General features: G+C 39.0%; 1 protein-coding gene across 2 annotated transcripts in view; it reads left to right on the top strand.

Moving 5' to 3' along the window:
• The window catches only part of DOCK10 (dedicator of cytokinesis 10), a 401,968-nt gene that overhangs the window by 340,640 nt on the left and 42,609 nt on the right, over nt 1-18,719 (top strand). For both annotated transcript variants that reach the window (XM_006861898.1, XM_006861899.1), the window contains exons 32-43: nt 1,536-1,711; nt 1,835-1,951; nt 2,875-2,986; nt 4,139-4,260; nt 4,351-4,465; nt 4,550-4,616; nt 4,829-4,876; nt 5,808-5,909; nt 9,680-9,804; nt 14,641-14,753; nt 16,749-16,886; nt 18,229-18,411. In XM_006861898.1, coding sequence (XP_006861960.1) covers nt 1,536-1,711; nt 1,835-1,951; nt 2,875-2,986; nt 4,139-4,260; nt 4,351-4,465; nt 4,550-4,616; nt 4,829-4,876; nt 5,808-5,909; nt 9,680-9,804; nt 14,641-14,753; nt 16,749-16,886; nt 18,229-18,411 — 1,418 coding nt within the window. The remainder of the gene's footprint in view (nt 1-1,535; nt 1,712-1,834; nt 1,952-2,874; nt 2,987-4,138; nt 4,261-4,350; nt 4,466-4,549; nt 4,617-4,828; nt 4,877-5,807; nt 5,910-9,679; nt 9,805-14,640; nt 14,754-16,748; nt 16,887-18,228; nt 18,412-18,719) is intronic.

Below are 18,719 nucleotides of genomic sequence, written 5' to 3'. Positions count from 1 at the left end.
ACAGCCTCGGAAACCCTGGACGCGGTCACTATGAGTTGGAACCGACTCCACGGCACATAACAACAACAACAAATATATATATATATATATTCTCATATATTCCTGGTGTGGCACCATAGGACCAGCCAGCACTGGACTGCCAACCACAATGTCAGTAGTTCTACCTACTAGCTGCACCTTGGAAACCCTATATAGGGTGGCTATGAGTAGGAATTGGCATATATATATATCCTGATGTGGCATTGTAGGTTAATGCGCTGAATGGCAAAGTGAATTTGAACCTCAAGGTCAGTGGTTCAAGCTCACCAGCTGCTCCTTGGAAACTCTATCCAGGATCGATCACTATGAGTCAGAACTGATTTGACAGCACTTAACAACAACATATGTATGTGTATATGTATGTATATACTTATATAGGAATCCTGATATGGTGCTGTGGATTAATACACTGGATTGCAAAGTTGGTTTGAACTGCAAAGTTGGCTGTTCAAGCTTACCAGCCGCTCCTCGTAAACCCTATAAAGGGTCACTATGAATCGGAACTGACTCGATGGCACTGAACAATAACAATAACAATATAAAATTTCCAATGTGCTTCATATATATATTTAATACATGCATAAAGCACATTAGACAATTTTGAATAAATCCAATATTTAACATTCTTTTCTCCATAGTTCAGGGTCAACACTTGGCAGACCCCTTTGGTTCTACTCTCTCCTCCCTCCCTCAGTTTCTGGAGAATTTTCTTTGACTACTCAGTTTCCACCATCCCAGTCCAAACTCCATCTCTTCCCTTCTCCCCTTCCCATGATTACAGTCCCCTGTGTTGTAAACCTCACCTACATATCCCTACTGCCTAACTCATTGGTCTAATCAGACCTCCAATCTCAAAAGCCATCGTGGCTGTTCCTATTGCCTGCAGAAGTCAATGCAAATGGTGCAGGAATGCAAACATTGACAAAGGAGTCTGCACCTAAGTCTCTCCATCATCCCAATCTATCTCTCAGGTCTCAATCTCACTGCTCTTCTTTTGGCCATTGGGCTTACTGCTCCCCCACATTCCTGGACTTTCAGAACTCTGTCCATCATGACCTCTGTCCCTTCTCTTCCTCACCTTCTACCCACTGGCTTCACCTGCTCTCACAAATCTCATTTCTCTAAAGCCTACCTGTCCTTAAACATCCTCTAAAACACTCCATCCTGAAATTCTAATTATTTCAGACACAAATGTATGTTTTCTCTACTCAATTCTAGTCATACCATATAGTGTCTGCTTTTATGAAATTAAACAATTAACATCATGCATAATTTGCCTTTGTGTTTCAGTACACAGCAAATCAACCTATCTGATTGCATACTCATTGAGGACCCATCTTATCTCTATGGCAACACTATACTACTGAATCTCTCTTAGTAGTGTGAGGAATTGATAGTAGTTGATAGCTAAGTATGTCGTAATTTAAAAGTGATTATTTGATTTTCAATAACTTAAGGCATTGTTTTTGTTCTTGTTTTGCTATCTTTTTTTAAAGAAATGCCTGAATATTCAGTCACAAATGAATTTTGCCGCAAACACTTCCTAATTGGAATTCTGCTTCGAGAAGTTGGCTTTGCTCTGCAGGAAGACCAAGATATCAGGCACTTAGCCTTAGCTGTCCTAAAAAATCTTATGGCTAAGCATTCATTTGATGATCGATACAGAGAACCAGTAAGTGATTGCCCCATCTCTCTGCCCTAATTACTGTTCAATGGCTCACTGCATTAAGTGTATGAAATCTACAAGCCTATTGACTTTTTGTGAATCATTTCTTTTGGCTACCATTTCACCTAGGAAAAGCAGGCCCAGATAGCAAGTTTATATATGCCCCTCTATGGCATGCTTCTGGACAATATGCCAAGAATTTACCTGAAGGACCTGTATCCTTTTACCATTAATACATCGAATCAGGTAACTTTGCATCTTCTTTCAAAATTATATTTTAATAAAGCATTTGTCTTTTTAATATGCTTACCCTGAGGGACCATTCTTCTCCAATGGTGAGAAAAGTAGGCTTTAAAGAAAACTCTTCCAAGACATTTTGAGATGTTTTATCCAAGACAAATGATTTATCAATCCATTTGCTCTAGATTGGTCACCTTCCTCCAGTCCATCTCTCCAGTATTTTTTTTCTCACTCTTTTCTGCTCACCATGCACATCTTTCCCGTTCGACCAGGTGTCTCGGCTACATTTGTGCCCCTTTTGTCTTCTCCACTACCTTTAGGCCTACCTAGTGCAGTCCTAGTGTGGCACTGTGGGCTAATGCACCAGACTGAAAAGCCACTTAAACTGCAAGGTTGGTGATTCACACTCACCAGCCACTCCTCAAAAACCCTATATAAGGTCACTATGAGTCGAACCTTCAGCAACGCTTAACAACAATCCCTGAACTGTTAAAGTAACAGTGTGACCTTAGATAAATTATCCAACTTTTTCAAGCTTCCATTTCCTTATTAATAAAATGGTATAAAATACCTACATCACAGGATTATCATGAGTACCAAACTGGAGACTATTGTTAAGTGCTGTCGAGTTGGTTCCAACTCATAGCAACCCTGTATAGGGTTTCTGAGGAACATCGGGTGGGTTTGAACCTTGTGATTTGGCGTCCATTGTTGGTCCTACAGCGTTAGTCCTAGTGTTATGCATAATGCAATCCATGAAAATGATACTATATAAAATAGTCCATAAATACACTGATACGCAGTCCAACCATTTTTAAAAGATTAAATCAAATACCGTCTAATTGCAAGTGTAATGAAGAAAGCGTATGTGGGTGAACACTGTTGGCATATTGTGAATCCCATTAGCGTCTTCTTTGCTTTGACTTCAGGGATCTAGAGATGATCTTAGCACCAATGGAGGATTCCAACCCCAGCCATCTATGAAGCACGCAAACTCTGTGGATACATCATTCTCTAAAGATGTTTTAAATTCCATAGCAGGTACACGAGACCCTCTGAGATCACTTGTGTTTAACACCCATCTGTGTTTACATTGTGTATCATTGGGCTTTTTACCCAATCCATAACTCATCATGAATAAGCTTTATGGCAAAGTAGACTGCCTTGATACTGCTAATTCATACTTTTTTAGATAAATAGTTCTTTGAATGCCATCCAGTGATTCCACTTAGTCGTCTTTTTTTACTGGACTTAAGGAGCAATCAGCTCGGATGTAATCAAATTGCTTCATTTTGGACAGTCTTTAAGTCTTTATTGCACAGAGCCTTTTAAAATAGAATAGCTCTTCAACTTCAAGGATTATGTTTTAGAACTGTTTGGGAAATGTCACTTTAATTTATCACAAACCATCCTAAGTTGAAACTCTTTCCCCAAAAGTATCCTTATGAGCTTTTATTAAAGCATTTTTTTAAAAAAACAGGAAATAGATTCCTTTAAAAGATATTCCTTTTCAGAAAAAAAATTTTTTAAGTATTCCTCTGTTATTTTCCCCCATTTATAATGGTCTGAATGTTCTGCAGTCCATCACTGTTACAATACTACTCAGAGTGATTTGACTTAGTTGTTGTTGTTGTTGAGAATGGACACATTAAAGCATTCACCACTTCACTGACATTGTCGGCATTCTTCAAGTTATACAGCTGTGGTCACATTCTTTTCCAGAATTGCTCCTCCCCCATTAACTCATTACCACTGAAGTTTTCTATTCAGTCTTCCAATTGTTGTTGTCAATTCCATGTAGCTGTTTTTAAAAGACCACAATGCTCAAGGCAGACATTCTTTCCTAATTAAGCTAAATATTGTTTGGGTTATAGAAACCTTCAGGGGAGATTTTTAGGTTAGGATTTAAAGATTACTCGGGGTAATCATTCTGGGGATCACCCAGCTTCTAAAACTCTAGAAAATCTAGATTCCATTAGACTTGTAAATTCTGTTCTACAATTTCCTCCTTTTTATCAAGATTCTCCTATAGAAATATAACGTGTATCTTAATGTTAACCTCAGAACATTATGTTAATCTTTCCAAATACTCCTACCACCTCAATAATCCACATCTTTTTGATTTATCATTTCACTTTTGTTTTGTACTCATGCATCTCATTATCATGTGTGTGCTGTGACTTGTGTTTGCAGCATTTTCATCAATAGCTATTTCTACAGTAAACCATGCTGACTCCAGAGCATCATTAGCAAGTATTGACTCCAATCCAAGTACCAATGAAAAGAGCAGTGAGAAGATAGACAACTGTGAAAAGGTAACCCTTTCCTCCCAGTGCATTCATCTTTATTGTAGGTCAGAGAGCTCTCTTTCTTACTCAATCCTTCTTGCTTCTTTAATCCCATAGATCCCAAGACCCTTGTCTTTGATAGGCTCAACTCTCCGATTTGACAAATTAGATCAAGCAGAAACCCGGAGTCTTCTTATGTGTTTTCTTCACATTATTAAAACGATTTCAGAGGGTAAAGAAAGCTCTTAAAAACGAATTTCCAAAAAGAGAACTTAGAATTTCATCTAATATCATGCTATTTGCTATTTTCTTTCAGAGACTCTAATTGCCTACTGGCAAAGAGCCCCCAGCCCAGAGGTGTCTGACTTCTTCAGCATCTTAGAGTAAGTTTTAGGGTTAATTATGCAGCTTTGTTTCCCCACCTACAACCTTCAAAATAATTCATTATACTACTGTTTGTTCTAAGTATTTATAAGTAATAACTATTAAAGGGTTTATGGAAAATGTAATATGTTTCTATGAACATATTTGGATGAGTGGTTTGTATCCATAAAAGAGTATGAATAATTGAACTCAGTACTTTTTTTCTTTCTAGTGTGTGTCTTCAAAATTTCAGATACTTAGGAAAACGCAATATATTAAGGTAAACATTTTAAATTCTAGCAGAACTGATTCATTTAAAAAATTAATTATGATGAATATTAAGGTATGTGGCTAGGCATTTAAAGGTATGGTAGAAATTTTAAATGCAAGTAAGAAGTATTGTGTTGACCTCACCTGGCAAACAGAAGTTCTGAGGTTGTCCTGTATTCACATTAGACCTGATATTGCTGTTAGGTACCATTGAGTTGGTTGTTTCATGCCATCAAGCTGGTTCTGATAGTATTTCTGAGAACGGCTGGTGGGTTTGAACTGCCAACCTTGTAGTTATGAGTCCGGTGCTTAATCCTACAGCACAACACCAAAGCTCTATAGTAATCCTAGAAATGTTTACCTTTATTTAGGGGAAAAGCACAAAAATACCATTTCTTAAGGAAAATCTTATTTCTTGTGCATCTGAAGTACTATATCATTTTATACATATAGCTTGCTGTTAAGTACCGTGGAGTCGGTTCTGACTCATAGTGACCCTACACAGGGTTTCTTAGGCTGTAAATCTTTACGGGAGCAGAAAACCTCATCTTTCTCCCACAAAACAGCTGGTAGTTTCAAACTGCCGACCTTGATGTTAGCAGCCCGTTTTATAAATGCTACACTACCAGAGCTCCTTATGCATATAACTTAGAAGATACCTGTTTAAGAAAGCAATTGCACTAAACAAACAAAAGAAATCTGAACAAACTGTATGAGAGACAAGAAAGGGCTTTCCCTGAGGCCAACTGAGAAACCCTTTCACTGAGGGCAACTTTCCCATTTCCGAAAGAAGTTAAGATTTTGTTTTTCACTAAATGTGAAGTGTTTCATTGTTCAACAATAGTTTATGCCAGTTCGCTTTCTCTCTCTCTCTCTCTTTTTTTTTTTTTTTTTGACATATAAACATGGAGCTATGATTAAAACTTCAGTTTTTCTTGCAGAAAAATTGCAGCTGCATTTAAATTTGTACAATCCACCCAGAATAATGGAACTCTTAAAGGATCAAATCCTTCCTGCCAGACGTCAGGTCTCTTGTCACAATGGTAATGTTGCATTTGTTTGATGTTTATAAATGTCTCTGTGTGTGTATGATCTATAACTCAATCTACATTATTCATGGATTCTGGACTTTTTGATTTGCCTACTCGCTAAATTTTATATGTAATCCCAAAATCAGTACTCTGAAAGCTTTCCAACTCATTTATGGTTATGCTCCTGAGCAGAGTGGAGAACTGCATTCTTAGCTGAGGTCAAACAAGGTTAGCTTGGAATTTATTAATTCAGTGTTCTGGAACTTTCTAGAGCATCCAACCAAGGAACTATTGTGTCAATTTAACATGATGTGTTAAATGATGCTCCACAGGGTTTTCAAAGGCTGATCTTTTTGGCCAGTCTTTTCTTCCAAGGTTCCTCTGGGTAGACTCAAACTTACAGCATTGCAGTTAACATCTGAGCTGATTAACTGTTTGCACCACCTAACGACTCCTTGAAAGTTGAGGCTTGGAAACCCTATGCAGGGTCGTAATGGTTCAGAGCCGACTCCATAGCACATTACCATGAATAATAAGAATCGACTCTGTGTGTGTGTGTGTGTGTGTGTGTGTGTATTTCAAACCAAATGCAGATTTCAAACCTCTTATGTTTATCTGAATTAACATCTTAGATACGATCTTATTTGCCCTGTTAATTTGTAAAGACCTAAGGGGCAAGGATTATTCATTACGTTCATAAAGTGAGGGTTCATAAATATTTGAGTGCATTTGAATCTGAAAATGAGGAAGTCACTGAAATACATGCCTCTTTTAATGTTTGCTAATCACTTGACAGAGTAAAATGTGGGGCCATGTTTCCCTGTTCCTTTTGGGTAACTGTAGTATTTCCCAGACGTGCTTAAAGCTGCGATTGTTTTTCAAGGATCCTCTGGTAGTGTAGTGATTACGAGTCAGGCTGCCAACCTCAAGGACAGCAGTTCGAAGCTACCAGCTGTTCCTCAGAAGAAAGATGAGCCGTTCTGCTCCCATAAAGATTTACAGCCTTAGAAAACCTGTACAGGATCGCTACGAGTCAAAACGAACTCCACATACTTAACAAGGCAGTGAGGAAGCGCGCATGACCCTTACACTCTCTTAGATTTCCTCGTCCTGAAACTGATCTGACTAGCCTATAGGCCTATGTTGTTGAGAAGTGCCGTTGAGTTGATTCCGACCCATAGCGACCCTGTACTGGGTTTCCAAGGAGCAGCTGGTGAGCTTGAACCACCGACCTTACAGTTCAAACCGAGTTTGCAATCTGTCAATTACCAGCCTAATAGAAAACCTTTGGCCTGAAATTGTATTTTAAATTCCTCTGCATCTACTAAGTAGGAAGTCTTTGCAGAAATGTTTCCCAGTCCGATTTACTGTTCCCCAAAGTATCATCATAATATATACTATGAAAATGGCAATATTTTAGAAACCATTTTATAGAGCTATAAAACAGTGATATATAGCCAATAAAGTGTAAAATTAATTTTGTCTCTGTCCATGAGGGCCCTTTGAAATCGCTCTCATATGTGAAGGTACAGAAAAAAAATGTCATGGGAATATTTTCTAAATGGTAATTTAACAGAGGAATGTAAAGAATTATTCTACACATTTAATAACAGCTGTGGTGTGGCACTGTAGGATAAGCACAATGTCTATGGTTCAAACCCACCAGATATTCATTGGAAACTCTATACAGGGTTGCTATGAGTTGGAAACAACTATACGACACTTAACAACAACATTCTTAAACCCTGAGGCCACTTCAGTTCTATGGATGGTCAGTGGGTTAGATTTCAGGATTCCCTGAACCATTGGGTAGTGTTCATTCCTGTTCCACACCTCCTAGATATCAGAGCTTTTCCTCCACGTGTTCCAAATGGAAGTCAACTCAAAACCTGGCCACCAAGCCCTCCATCTCAGAACCTGTTATTTCTAACAATTTCAGAATGAGGCAGACTTCTCTGGCTACTGAAATTCAAACAAGTACTCCTGGGTCTCAAAGCAATCAAACCCTTTGATTGTACCAAAGCCAAATAGTAATAAAATTGCTGAACAGTAGGTTTATGAGTAGTTTGCAGGACAGCAAATAGCCCAAGAATTATCAGCCTATTATCTTGGCCAAATAGACATTTAAATTGCAAAATTTTAATTGGAAATATAAAGTGCAGTTAATCTTCATTATTCACAGATTCTGTATGTGTGAATTCACCTACTCAGTGACATTTATTTATAATCCCCGAAGTCGCTACTTGTGTTGCTTTTGTGTTCACACACAAATATTCTATAGCAGCAAAACATTGGAGTTATCCAGTGTGCATGTTTGAGCAGAGGTCAAATAAGGCAACATCCTACCATCCTGTTTCAGTTCTCAGACAGTAAACAAATGTCCTTTTTGCTGTTTAGTGTCACATTTTTGCATTTTGTGCTTGCTGATGGTGATACTGCCTTTCAGAATGGTCCTCAAGTGCAGTACTGAAGCGCTGTCTAGTGTTCTAAGCCCCAGAAGCCTGTGATGTAACTGTACAGAGAAAACACATGGTCATATAATGCTTCCTTTAGGAATGAGTTACAGGGCTGTTGGCCAAGAATTCAATGTTAATGAATCAGCAATATCAAAATCAATGTCTTTTCATTGGAAACACACATAACACACGATTACATATTGATTACTGGGTGAACATGTTGTGATCAGAGGCTCTTAGAGTCCTGATCCTGTATTTCCCCGAATAGCAGTGGTTCACTGCACTGATTCCATGTTGGCAGTGATTTTATAAGGTTGCTATGAGTCAGAACCGACTCCACGGCACATAACAACAAGTAGAATGAGTAATGAGAGTTGACTGTATTCCTCCTTTCAGAATACACGTTGGCTAGTTTTCCCAGTTGGAAATGCCATGGGCGTTGAACATGAAGCCACTGTAGGTCATTACAGGTGCCTTCTGAAAGGGACAGCCCTCTGACTCAGAGGCTGCTCAGCTTTCTCCCCACATGTCAGCTCCTCCTGCTGAAAGGCTACAAATGGAATAATGGGCCCTGAGGAATTTCCAAATACACAGAAATAGGAAACACAGGGTTGTTTTATATCACATATTACCTTTTCAGTCTTTAAAGAGAATTTGATGTAAGTGAACTTTATGCAATATTGCATTTCCTAATGTGTCCATCACAATGTATTTCTGATCAGCCAATAGCCTTCTAATGTCCTTTCTCTGTAAAAACATTTGCATGTAAAGGACATTCATAGAGTCCCTGATTTTAGTAAATAATCATGAATATGCTTGAACAGAGATTTAATCTGAGGATATATTATTCAATATATTATCTTTATAAGCCTTATTTTGACTTAAGGACATGAAATTTCTCTAAAAATGGTTTTGAAAGACCCTTCTGCCATGTGTCTTGTGACTAATCTTTTCAATAAAGAGTCTCTACTCAAGTTTTTCAATTTTATTATTGACTAAATCTATACTAAGCAACCCTGATGGTATAGTGGGCTAAGTGTTAAACTGCTAAATGAAAGGTCAGCAGTTCACACACCAATCACTCCACGGCAGGAAGATGAGGCTTCCATAAAGGTTTACAACCTCAAAAGCCATATGGAGCAGTTCTGTTCTGTCTTCACTCAGAATCCATTCAAAGTAGGAAGTCTAGAATATTTAGATGAAGATTTGAGCATGATATTCCCGGTTGCTTTAACCACGTTTGAACGTGATATTCCCGGTTGCTTTAACCACGTTTGAACATGATATTCCCAGTTGCTTTAACCACGTTTCTTATTTAATTTTCAGGATGCATACCACTGCCAGCCATGAAGGACATAAGCAACACCGATCACAGACTTTACCTATAATTCGTGGCAAAAATGCACTTTCTAACCCCAAACTCTTACAGATGTTAGACAATACCACGAACAGTAAGTAAACCAGAAAGAAGAGCGATGAGCTGGTTACCAGTTTTATTATAGATATGTGTAAGGCATGAATGCATTCTCCTGTTCCAGAAATGTCAAGAATGCTTCATGGCTGCTGAACCATCCTTTAGGGCTTGTCTTAACCCACAGAGTTTTCTTCCAGGAGGGAATCATCAGGACGTATTTAACAAAAATGCAGTGTTTGTGCAGGGAAGAGGAGAAGATAACATAAAAGGCAAAACTTCCAAAATAATACTCTTAGAGTAAGAACCTTGCAACTGGACAAAAAGTGACCTTTGTTATTTGGAAGGCACATATAGATCTCTTTTAAGAAACCAGCTGATTTAGTGTAATAGTTTATGGGGCCCACCACTTGTCTGTCCATTTGTCTTATTGTGGTACCATGTGTGTTGCTGTGGTTCTGGAAGCTATGTCATCGGTATTTTAAATAACAGCAGGGACACCTTTGGTGGACAGGTTTCAGATGAGCTTACAGATGTAGACAGACTGCTTCCAAATATTTAGTCACTGAAAACCTTATGGATAGTAGTGGAACACTGTCAGATAGCATCACAATATTGAATATTGAAACATGATGAAGAGCACCAGAATATTGCCAGATATAGTGCCGGAAGATGAACCCCTCAGGTTTGAAAGCACTCAGAAATATGACTGGGGAAGAACTTCCTCCTCTAAGTAGAGTTGACCATTATAACATGAATGGTATGTACATTTGTACATACCAATGGTATGTAGTATGTACATTTGCACATACTAACCTCTAAAGCCAGTGATGATGAAATTGAAGAACTCTACCAACTTCTTCAGTCAGATATTGATCAAACATACAATCAAGATGTGTTGATAATTACTGGTAATTGGAATGCAAAGGTTGGAAGGATCAGTAGCTGGAAAATGTAGACCTGATGATCGAAATGATGCTGGAGATCTCATCATAGAATTGTGCAAAACCAATGAATTCTTCATTGCAAATACCTTTTTAAACAGCATAAAGGACAATTATACACATGGACCTCACCAGATGGAATACGCAGAAATCAAACTGACTACTTCTATGGAAAGAGATGATGGTAAAGCTCCATATCATTGGCCAAAACAAAGCCAGGGAAAGCCTGTGAAGCGGACTGTTAATTTCTCATGTGAAAATTCAGGTTGACTGCTGAAGAAAATTAAGACAAGTTCATGAGAGTCAAAATATGACCTTGAACATATCCCATCTGAGTTTGAGATCATCTGAAGAACAAACTTGATGCATTAGACACTAAAGCCCGAAAATCAGAAGAGTTGTGGGATGACATACAGAACATCATACAAGATGAAAGCAAAAGGTCATTAAGGAGACAAGAAAGAAGGAAAAAAACAAATTAGATGTCACAAGAACCTCTGAAACTTGCTTCTCAGCATAGAGATGCTAGAGCCAAAGGAAAAATTGAGGAGGTAAAAAGAACAGAATAGTAATTTTAATTTAGCAGCTCGTGAAGATACAGTCAAAGATTTTTAACAAAATGTGCAAAGACTTGTAGTTAGAAAACCAAAAATGAAGTTCACACTCAGAATTTCCCAAGCTGAGGGAACTGAAGAAAAAAATTCAAGCCTCGACTTGCGATTTTGAAGGATTCTATGGGAAAAATATTGAATGATGCAGAAAATATCAAAAGAAAATGGAAAGAATACACAGAGTCACTTGTCCAAAAAGAAATAGTTGATGTTCAACCATTTGAAGAGGTAACATATGATCAAGAGCCAACGATACTGAAGGAATAAGTCCAAGGTACATTGAAGGCTTTGGCAAATGACAAGACTCTGGGAATTGATGGACTACAAATTGAAATCTTTCAACAGACTGATGCAGCATTGGAGGTACTCACTCATCTGTGCCAAGAAATTTGGAAGACAGCTACCTGGCCAGCTGACGGGAAGAGATCCTTATGTGTGTCCATTCCAAAGATAATGACCCAATGGAATGTGGAAGTCATTGAACAATCTCACTGATGTCTCATACAACCAAAACTTTGCTAAAGATAGTTCAAAAATGGTTACAAACATACATTGACAGAGAACTGCCAGAGATTCAAGCTGGGTTAAAGATGAGTATGGGAAACAAGGAATATTACTGCTAGTGTCTGATTGACCTTGACTGAATGCAGGGAATACCAGAAAGATGTTTACCTGTGCTTTATCAACAACGTAAAGGTTTTTGATTGTGTAGATCATGACAAGCTATGAACAACATTGCAGAAAATGAGTATTCCAGAACACTTGATTGTACTCATGAGGAACCAGTACATAGATCAAGAGGCAGTTGTACAAACAGAACAAGGAAAATTGAATGGTTTAAAATTAGGAAAGGTGTACGCCAGGGTCTTATTCTTACACCATACTTACTCAATGTGTATGGTGATTACATAATCCACAAACTTGGGTTATATGAAGAAAAATGTGATATCAGGATTGAAAGAAGACTCATCAACAGCCTCTGATATGCAGATGATACAAACTTGCTTGTTGAAAGTGAAGAGACCTTAAAATACTTACTGATTAAGATCAAAGGTACGGGTTCCATCTCAATGTATAGAAAACAAAATTCCTCACCACTGGATCAGTGAAAAACATTCTTATCAATGGAAAAAATATTGAAGTCTTCAAAGACTTCATTTTGTTCGGATCAACCATCCACTGTCATGGAGCAACAGTCAAGACCTCAAACTACATATTGCATTAGGCAAATCTGCTGACCAAGACCTCTTTAAAGTGTTTAAGAGCAGGGATGTCAGTTTGAGGACTGAGGTATGCCTGACCCAAGCTATGATGGTTTCAATTACCTGATATGCATGTGAAAGTGGGACAGTGAATAAGGAAGACTGCAGAAGAACTGATGCATTTGGATTATTGTGTTGAAAGATAATATAAACAGTACCATGGACTGCCAAAAGAACAAACAAATCCATTTTGGAAGAAGTACAGCCAGATGCTTCTTGGAAGCCATGATGGCCAGATTTCATCTCTCACACTTCAGACATATTGTCAGGAGAATATGGAGAAAGATATCATGTATGGTAAGGTGGGGAGTCAGAGAAAAAGAGGAAGAGTCCTAACTAGTTGGATTGGCACCATGGTGACAACAATGAGCTCAAACTCAGCGACGATTATGGGGTTGGCACAGGATGGGGCAGTGTTTCCGTCCATTGTGCACGGGGTCACCATGAGTTGTTACTGACTCAGTGGCACCTAACAATCACAACAATCTTCAGTATGGATTGCATCTCAAGGTCAAGTTAGCTAAAAATCTATATAACTAGACCACTAAATAATATCATGAGAAACAGAAAAAAAAAAACCGAAGTTGTCAAATACTTCATTTTTCTTGGGTCCACAGTCAATGCTCATAAAAACAACAGTCAAGAAATCAAACTATGTGTTTTATTAGGCAAATCTTTTGCAAAAGACTAATTTAAAGTATTAAAAAGCAAAGATGTCCCATTTTAGAATGACATAAGCCTTGCTCTTTTCAATCGCCTCATATGCATATGAAAATGCAGCAATGAATAAGGAAGACTCTAGAAGAATCTATCCATTTGAATTATTGTTTGAAGAATATTGAAAGTACATTCTACTGCCAGGAAAACAAACAACTATCATCAGAATACTCCTTAAACACGAGGATGGTGAGACTTTGCCTCTTATACGTGGACATGTGATCAAGAATAATCAGGCCCTGGGGAAAGAGATGTTTGGTAAAGTGGCGGGTCAGTGGAAAAGAGGACCCCCCTCAACAAAATGGATTGACATCCTGGCAGCACAATAAGCTCAAACAGCAATTATGAGGATGCTCCAGGACTGGCTATGTTTTGTTCTGTTGTGCATATGGATACTATGAGTAGGAACCAACTCAAGAACACCTAACAACAACATCGCATCATTATTACTGTATACTTGATGGGAGGAATCCTGATGTAGCACAGCAGATAAAGCACTGGACCACAAGAATGGTTTGAACTCCAGGATTGGCTGTGCAAGCTCACCAGCCACTCCTTGGAAACCCTAGACAGGTTGAATCAGAACCTGTCAACAGCTTAAGAACAACAAGTTGGAGGAAAGATGATACTGAATCTATCCCTTCCTCAGAAGCAGTAAGCCTGAACCCAGTAGATGCACACATTCTTGGTTATGAATGAGGGGAAATGGAGCCCGATGTTTCACAACATGTAAATGTTAGCTGTTATAGTCACATGACCCACAGCATGACTTGGTGGAAGGTTTATGTCTTAACCTATTAATATGCATTGTGCTTTTCCAAGAGAACTGTTAATACAGAATATCCACTGAAACTGCCCATTTAGTCTATTAGCCTGGCAGCATGGGTTTTCACCAGTCTTGATGTGGAAGACATATTGCCCTACCAATGGCTGAAACAGAGTCCTGGTGTGGTACAATAGGATAAGCGCTGGACCGCTAACTGCATGATCAGTGATTCAAACCTACCGGCTACTCCTTAAAAACTAGGCCTATACAGGGTCTTTGTGAGTCATCAATTAACAATATAAATGGCTCAATTCATGGAAAAGAATGAAGAGATAATGGGAAATAGACCACTGTCCTTTGGAAACTCTACAGCTGACATATGAAAAGGACACACTAAAAACCTTCTAGTGGTTTTCATTCTGCCAATCAGGAAAATGAACAAACAAAAGCACTTTGATTTCCTAGTTTTTCAATGTTGTGTTAGTGAATTGAACATATCGTGATAGACAAAACTCCTTTTTCAGAATGGAGAATTGTCTTAGAACTTACACGCAAGTTTTTCTGTTCCTTCTGTAGGCAACTCCAATGAAATAGACATCGCGCACCACATGAACACTGAGGCCAATATAGCTACAGAAGTTTGCCTCACTATTCTAGACCTGCTTTCTCTCTTCACCCAGACCCACCAGGCAAGTATTACTGTTACAGTTTCCGCAAAATGATAGGTAACAAATGCAGCCACATGAAGTGAAGAAAATGTGTTTGCAAAATGTCTTAGGGAATCCACTCAGTACACATAAGTCCAATGGCCTGTGAGTAAAAAACAGGTTAAACATCAGATTCAGATTTTTATAGATGTTGCTAGACATCTATATAGTGTATGTCACTATTGTCAAATTATAGACCTTCTTCATGTCTCTTGCTTTACTATCAAGGAAGCTGGGCTGAGTGAGACTGTAACTACATATTCAACCTTTAAAGAGAGACCAAGTATGCTGAGATAGCTTTGTAGTTGGTCCAAAAGACTAATAATGTTAACAATCGTTTCCTGTGCTTACTTGCCATTTCAATATTTGTTATGGTTGTGGAGAAACTGGAACTCTCCTTCACTGTCAGTTGGAACGTGTAATGGCTGTTGTTGTGTGCCGCTGAGTTGGTTCCAACTCATAGCGACCCTGTATAGAGTTTCCAAGAGCCACTGGTGGGTTTGACAACTGCTGACCTTGTGGTTTATCCTAGAGTGTCATACCAGGTCTCATAATGGTGTGAACAATTTGAAGAATATAACCGTTATTTTTTTAACTTTAACAATCATTGATCATGTGATCCAGCTATTATTTACAATAGGGGGTGGGGAATGTCCATATAAAAATTTGAATGTCCATATAAATGTTCCTATCAGCTGTATTTATAATAGTCCAAACTGGAAACAATGTAAATGTCAATCAATTGATAAATTATTAAACCAAATATCTTATACTATACAATAGAATACAGGAGTCCTGATGTGGTGCTGTGGGTTAATGCACTGGACTGCAAAGGCAGTTTGAACTGCAAGGTCAGTGGTTCAAGCTCCCCAGCCACTCCTCAGAAACCCTTTACAGGTCACTATGGCTCAGAATGGACTCTATGGCACTAAACAACAACAACGTACAATAGAATATGGTGCAACAACAAAATGGAATTCACTACCAATGTGTTCTATAGAACGGAGGGATCTCAGAACAGTTATGCTGCGTGAAAGAAACCAAAATCAGAGGGCATACTGCTTGATTCCATCTTATTCTCCCAAAACAAACTCTAGAAACAGAAAGCAGAGCAGTGGCATGTGGAGGAGGGGTGGGAAAGAGGCAGGACAAGAAGGCATTAGGAAAGCCTTGGGGAGATGGATATGCTCACTATGGGTTTACGGTGTATAGCTACGACAAACTTATCAACTTGTATTTTGAATATGAGTTGTTTACACTATGTCAACTATACCTCAATGTTTTTGTTGTTGTGAAGTGTCCTTGAGTTGATTCCGACTCACAGGTTGTTCAAAATGTTTACAGCTCAATCTAGTCAGCTCACAGAGTGAGGCTAGCACATTAAGGATTGACAAGATGAACCATTGAATAAAATACCTCCACCAAACAAAAAGGTTACACCAAGATAGCTCTAATTTCAAGTTAAATTATCAGCACAGTGGAAGAAAAACAAAAACCACCTTTTGATTCTTTAGTGCATTGTGGAATGTTACTTGAAAGGCTCTATCGATTAGGCCTGAGAGGATCTCACCTGCCTCACACCTCTCCCCTAACCCCACCTGGTGCTTCAGAAACTCTGCTCTTCTCCCTCCTTCTTGGACTCACAGACGCCTTTCCAATGCAAGGCTCTTGCACTAGCTAGTTCTTCCTGAAACACGTGCCCTAGGTCTCCTCTGCACGTGTCTCTTCAGTAGAGAGAACTTTGCTAATCATCCTGTCTTAAGTATTCCTACTCCCAAAGAGTGACTTTCTATCAGGCACTTTATTCTGTTTTTCTTTGTCAATTTGTTTATCATGGGAATTTGGACTTTGACTTCTTTTTCAACTCTTAATTCCAACATCTAGGATCTAAGATGGTGCCTACCACATAGTGGGTTGACAATGCGTGTTTGTGGAAAGAATTCAGGTGTTCTTAACACTTCTCCTCTCTGTTTCCAGAGGCAACTACAACAATCTGACTGTCAGAATTCGTTGATGAAAAGGGTCTTTGATATCTACATGCTCTTTTTCCAAGTCAACCAATCAACTGCGGCACTGAAACACGTGTTTGCCTCCTTGAGACTGTTTGTTTGCAAGGTGAGCATCCTCGGGTTCTTGTGCAGCACAGTTAGAAAGGATAGTAAACATTGTGGGTTTACTATACTGTCGTAGCTTGTGAGTTGCTGTGATTCTGGAAGCTCTGCCACAGGTATTTTAAATACCAGCAGGGTCACCCATGGTGGACAGGTTTCAGATGAACTTCCAGATGAAGACAGACTAGGAAGAAGGAGTGATGAACTACTTCTGAATATTTAGTCACTGAAAACCTTATAATAACAGGGAAACACTGTCAGATATAGTGCCGAAAAATGAGCCCCTCAGGTTGGAAGGCACTCAAAATGCGACTGGGGAAGAGCTGTCTCCTCAAAGTGGAGAAGGATATCATGTTTGGTAAGCATCAGAGAAAAAGAGGAGGACCCCCAGTGAGATGAATTGGCAAGGTGTCAGTATCAATAGGCTCAAGTGTGGCAGCAATTATGATGTTGGCCCAGGACTGGGCAGTGTTTCCTTCTGTTGTGCATAGAGCTGCTATGAGTTGGCACCAACTCAACAACACCTGACAGAAACAACAAAATTCTAATATTAATCCTCATGTTGCTCAGGGTGAAGAAAAGTTTTGACGCCTTCTATTTTCATTTTATAAGACTTTGATTCATGATGTCAGAATGAATTCACAGCCTTGAGAGTCCATCTACTTGGACACCAAAAAGGAATAAAATGACCACTTTGTCACCCATTCTTTCTATTCTCAGTGCTTGTGGCATAGACTTAGATAAATGCACCCCTCTGGTATGTCTATTCATGCCAAGGTACCCAGGCCACATCCACGTGGCTGCAGCTACCACTTCTAAGACCACCTGTAAACGATGCCTATGGCTTTAATGATGTTGGGTGCATTTAGATTATTTTAAGACTCTCTCTCACTCAGTTATTTTGGATTGTCATCAATTAACTTCCTGGGTAGCACAAATTGTTTGTGCTCAACTACTAATCTAGTGTTTAGTGGTCCCATGTCACTCAGCAGCAGCACCAAAGAAAGCCCTGATGACCTGCTACATTAAAGATTTCAGCCAAAGAAACACAAGGTGGCAGGTCTATTCTGTAATACATGGGGTCACTGTGAGGTGAAATCAAATTGATGGCATGGGTTATCTTCAATTATTGATACAGAGGATGCTTACTATGTAAGAGTGTAATTACTTCTAAGAAGCAAAGAGAAATATTGATAGAAACTTTGATTAATAAAGTCCCATGTCCTTCACTTTTAAATGGAAGAAAAGGCTAGGTTAAAAATAGTAGAGGGTTTTACTTGTAGGGAATTTTAAAATAAGAGATTGAAGAGATGCTGCTCACTGCCCCCACCCTTCCATTTCTATAGTTTCCATCAGCGTTCTTTCAAGGGCCAGCGGACCTCTGTGGATCATTCTGCTATGAAGTCCTAAAATGCTGTAACCACAGGTCACGGTCAACTCAGATGGAGGCCTCAGCACTTCTGTATTTCTTCATGAGGAAGAATTTTGAGTTCAACAAGCAGAAGTCCATTGTCCGGTCCCACTTACAAGTAAGCCCAGCTCCTTTTCATAAATGCTTTTATGAAAGCCTCTAATATGTTTCAGCATTGATGAAAACCAACTCTTCCATGGCAACCAGTTACCATCTTGTCCACTAGTTTCCTCCTTAAATATGTCCATCACGCTCAGTTCCTATTCAGAGGGAGAGCACAACTGGGCAGAAACCAGCAGTTTCCAGTGGAGCTGGACTCCTCTAGCATGCGTCATTCCGCAGACCCCACAGCTAACTCAAGGAGGCCCAACCTGCCACATTCCAAAAGGCATAAAAGTATTTCTTCCAGGACACCAAAGACTCACA

This window comes from Chrysochloris asiatica, unplaced genomic scaffold, assembly GCF_000296735.1.
Source record: "Chrysochloris asiatica unplaced genomic scaffold, ChrAsi1.0 scaffold00044, whole genome shotgun sequence".
Classification (NCBI taxonomy): Eukaryota; Metazoa; Chordata; class Mammalia; order Afrosoricida; family Chrysochloridae; genus Chrysochloris; species Chrysochloris asiatica.
This window is presented reverse-complemented; position numbering and strand designations above follow the sequence as displayed.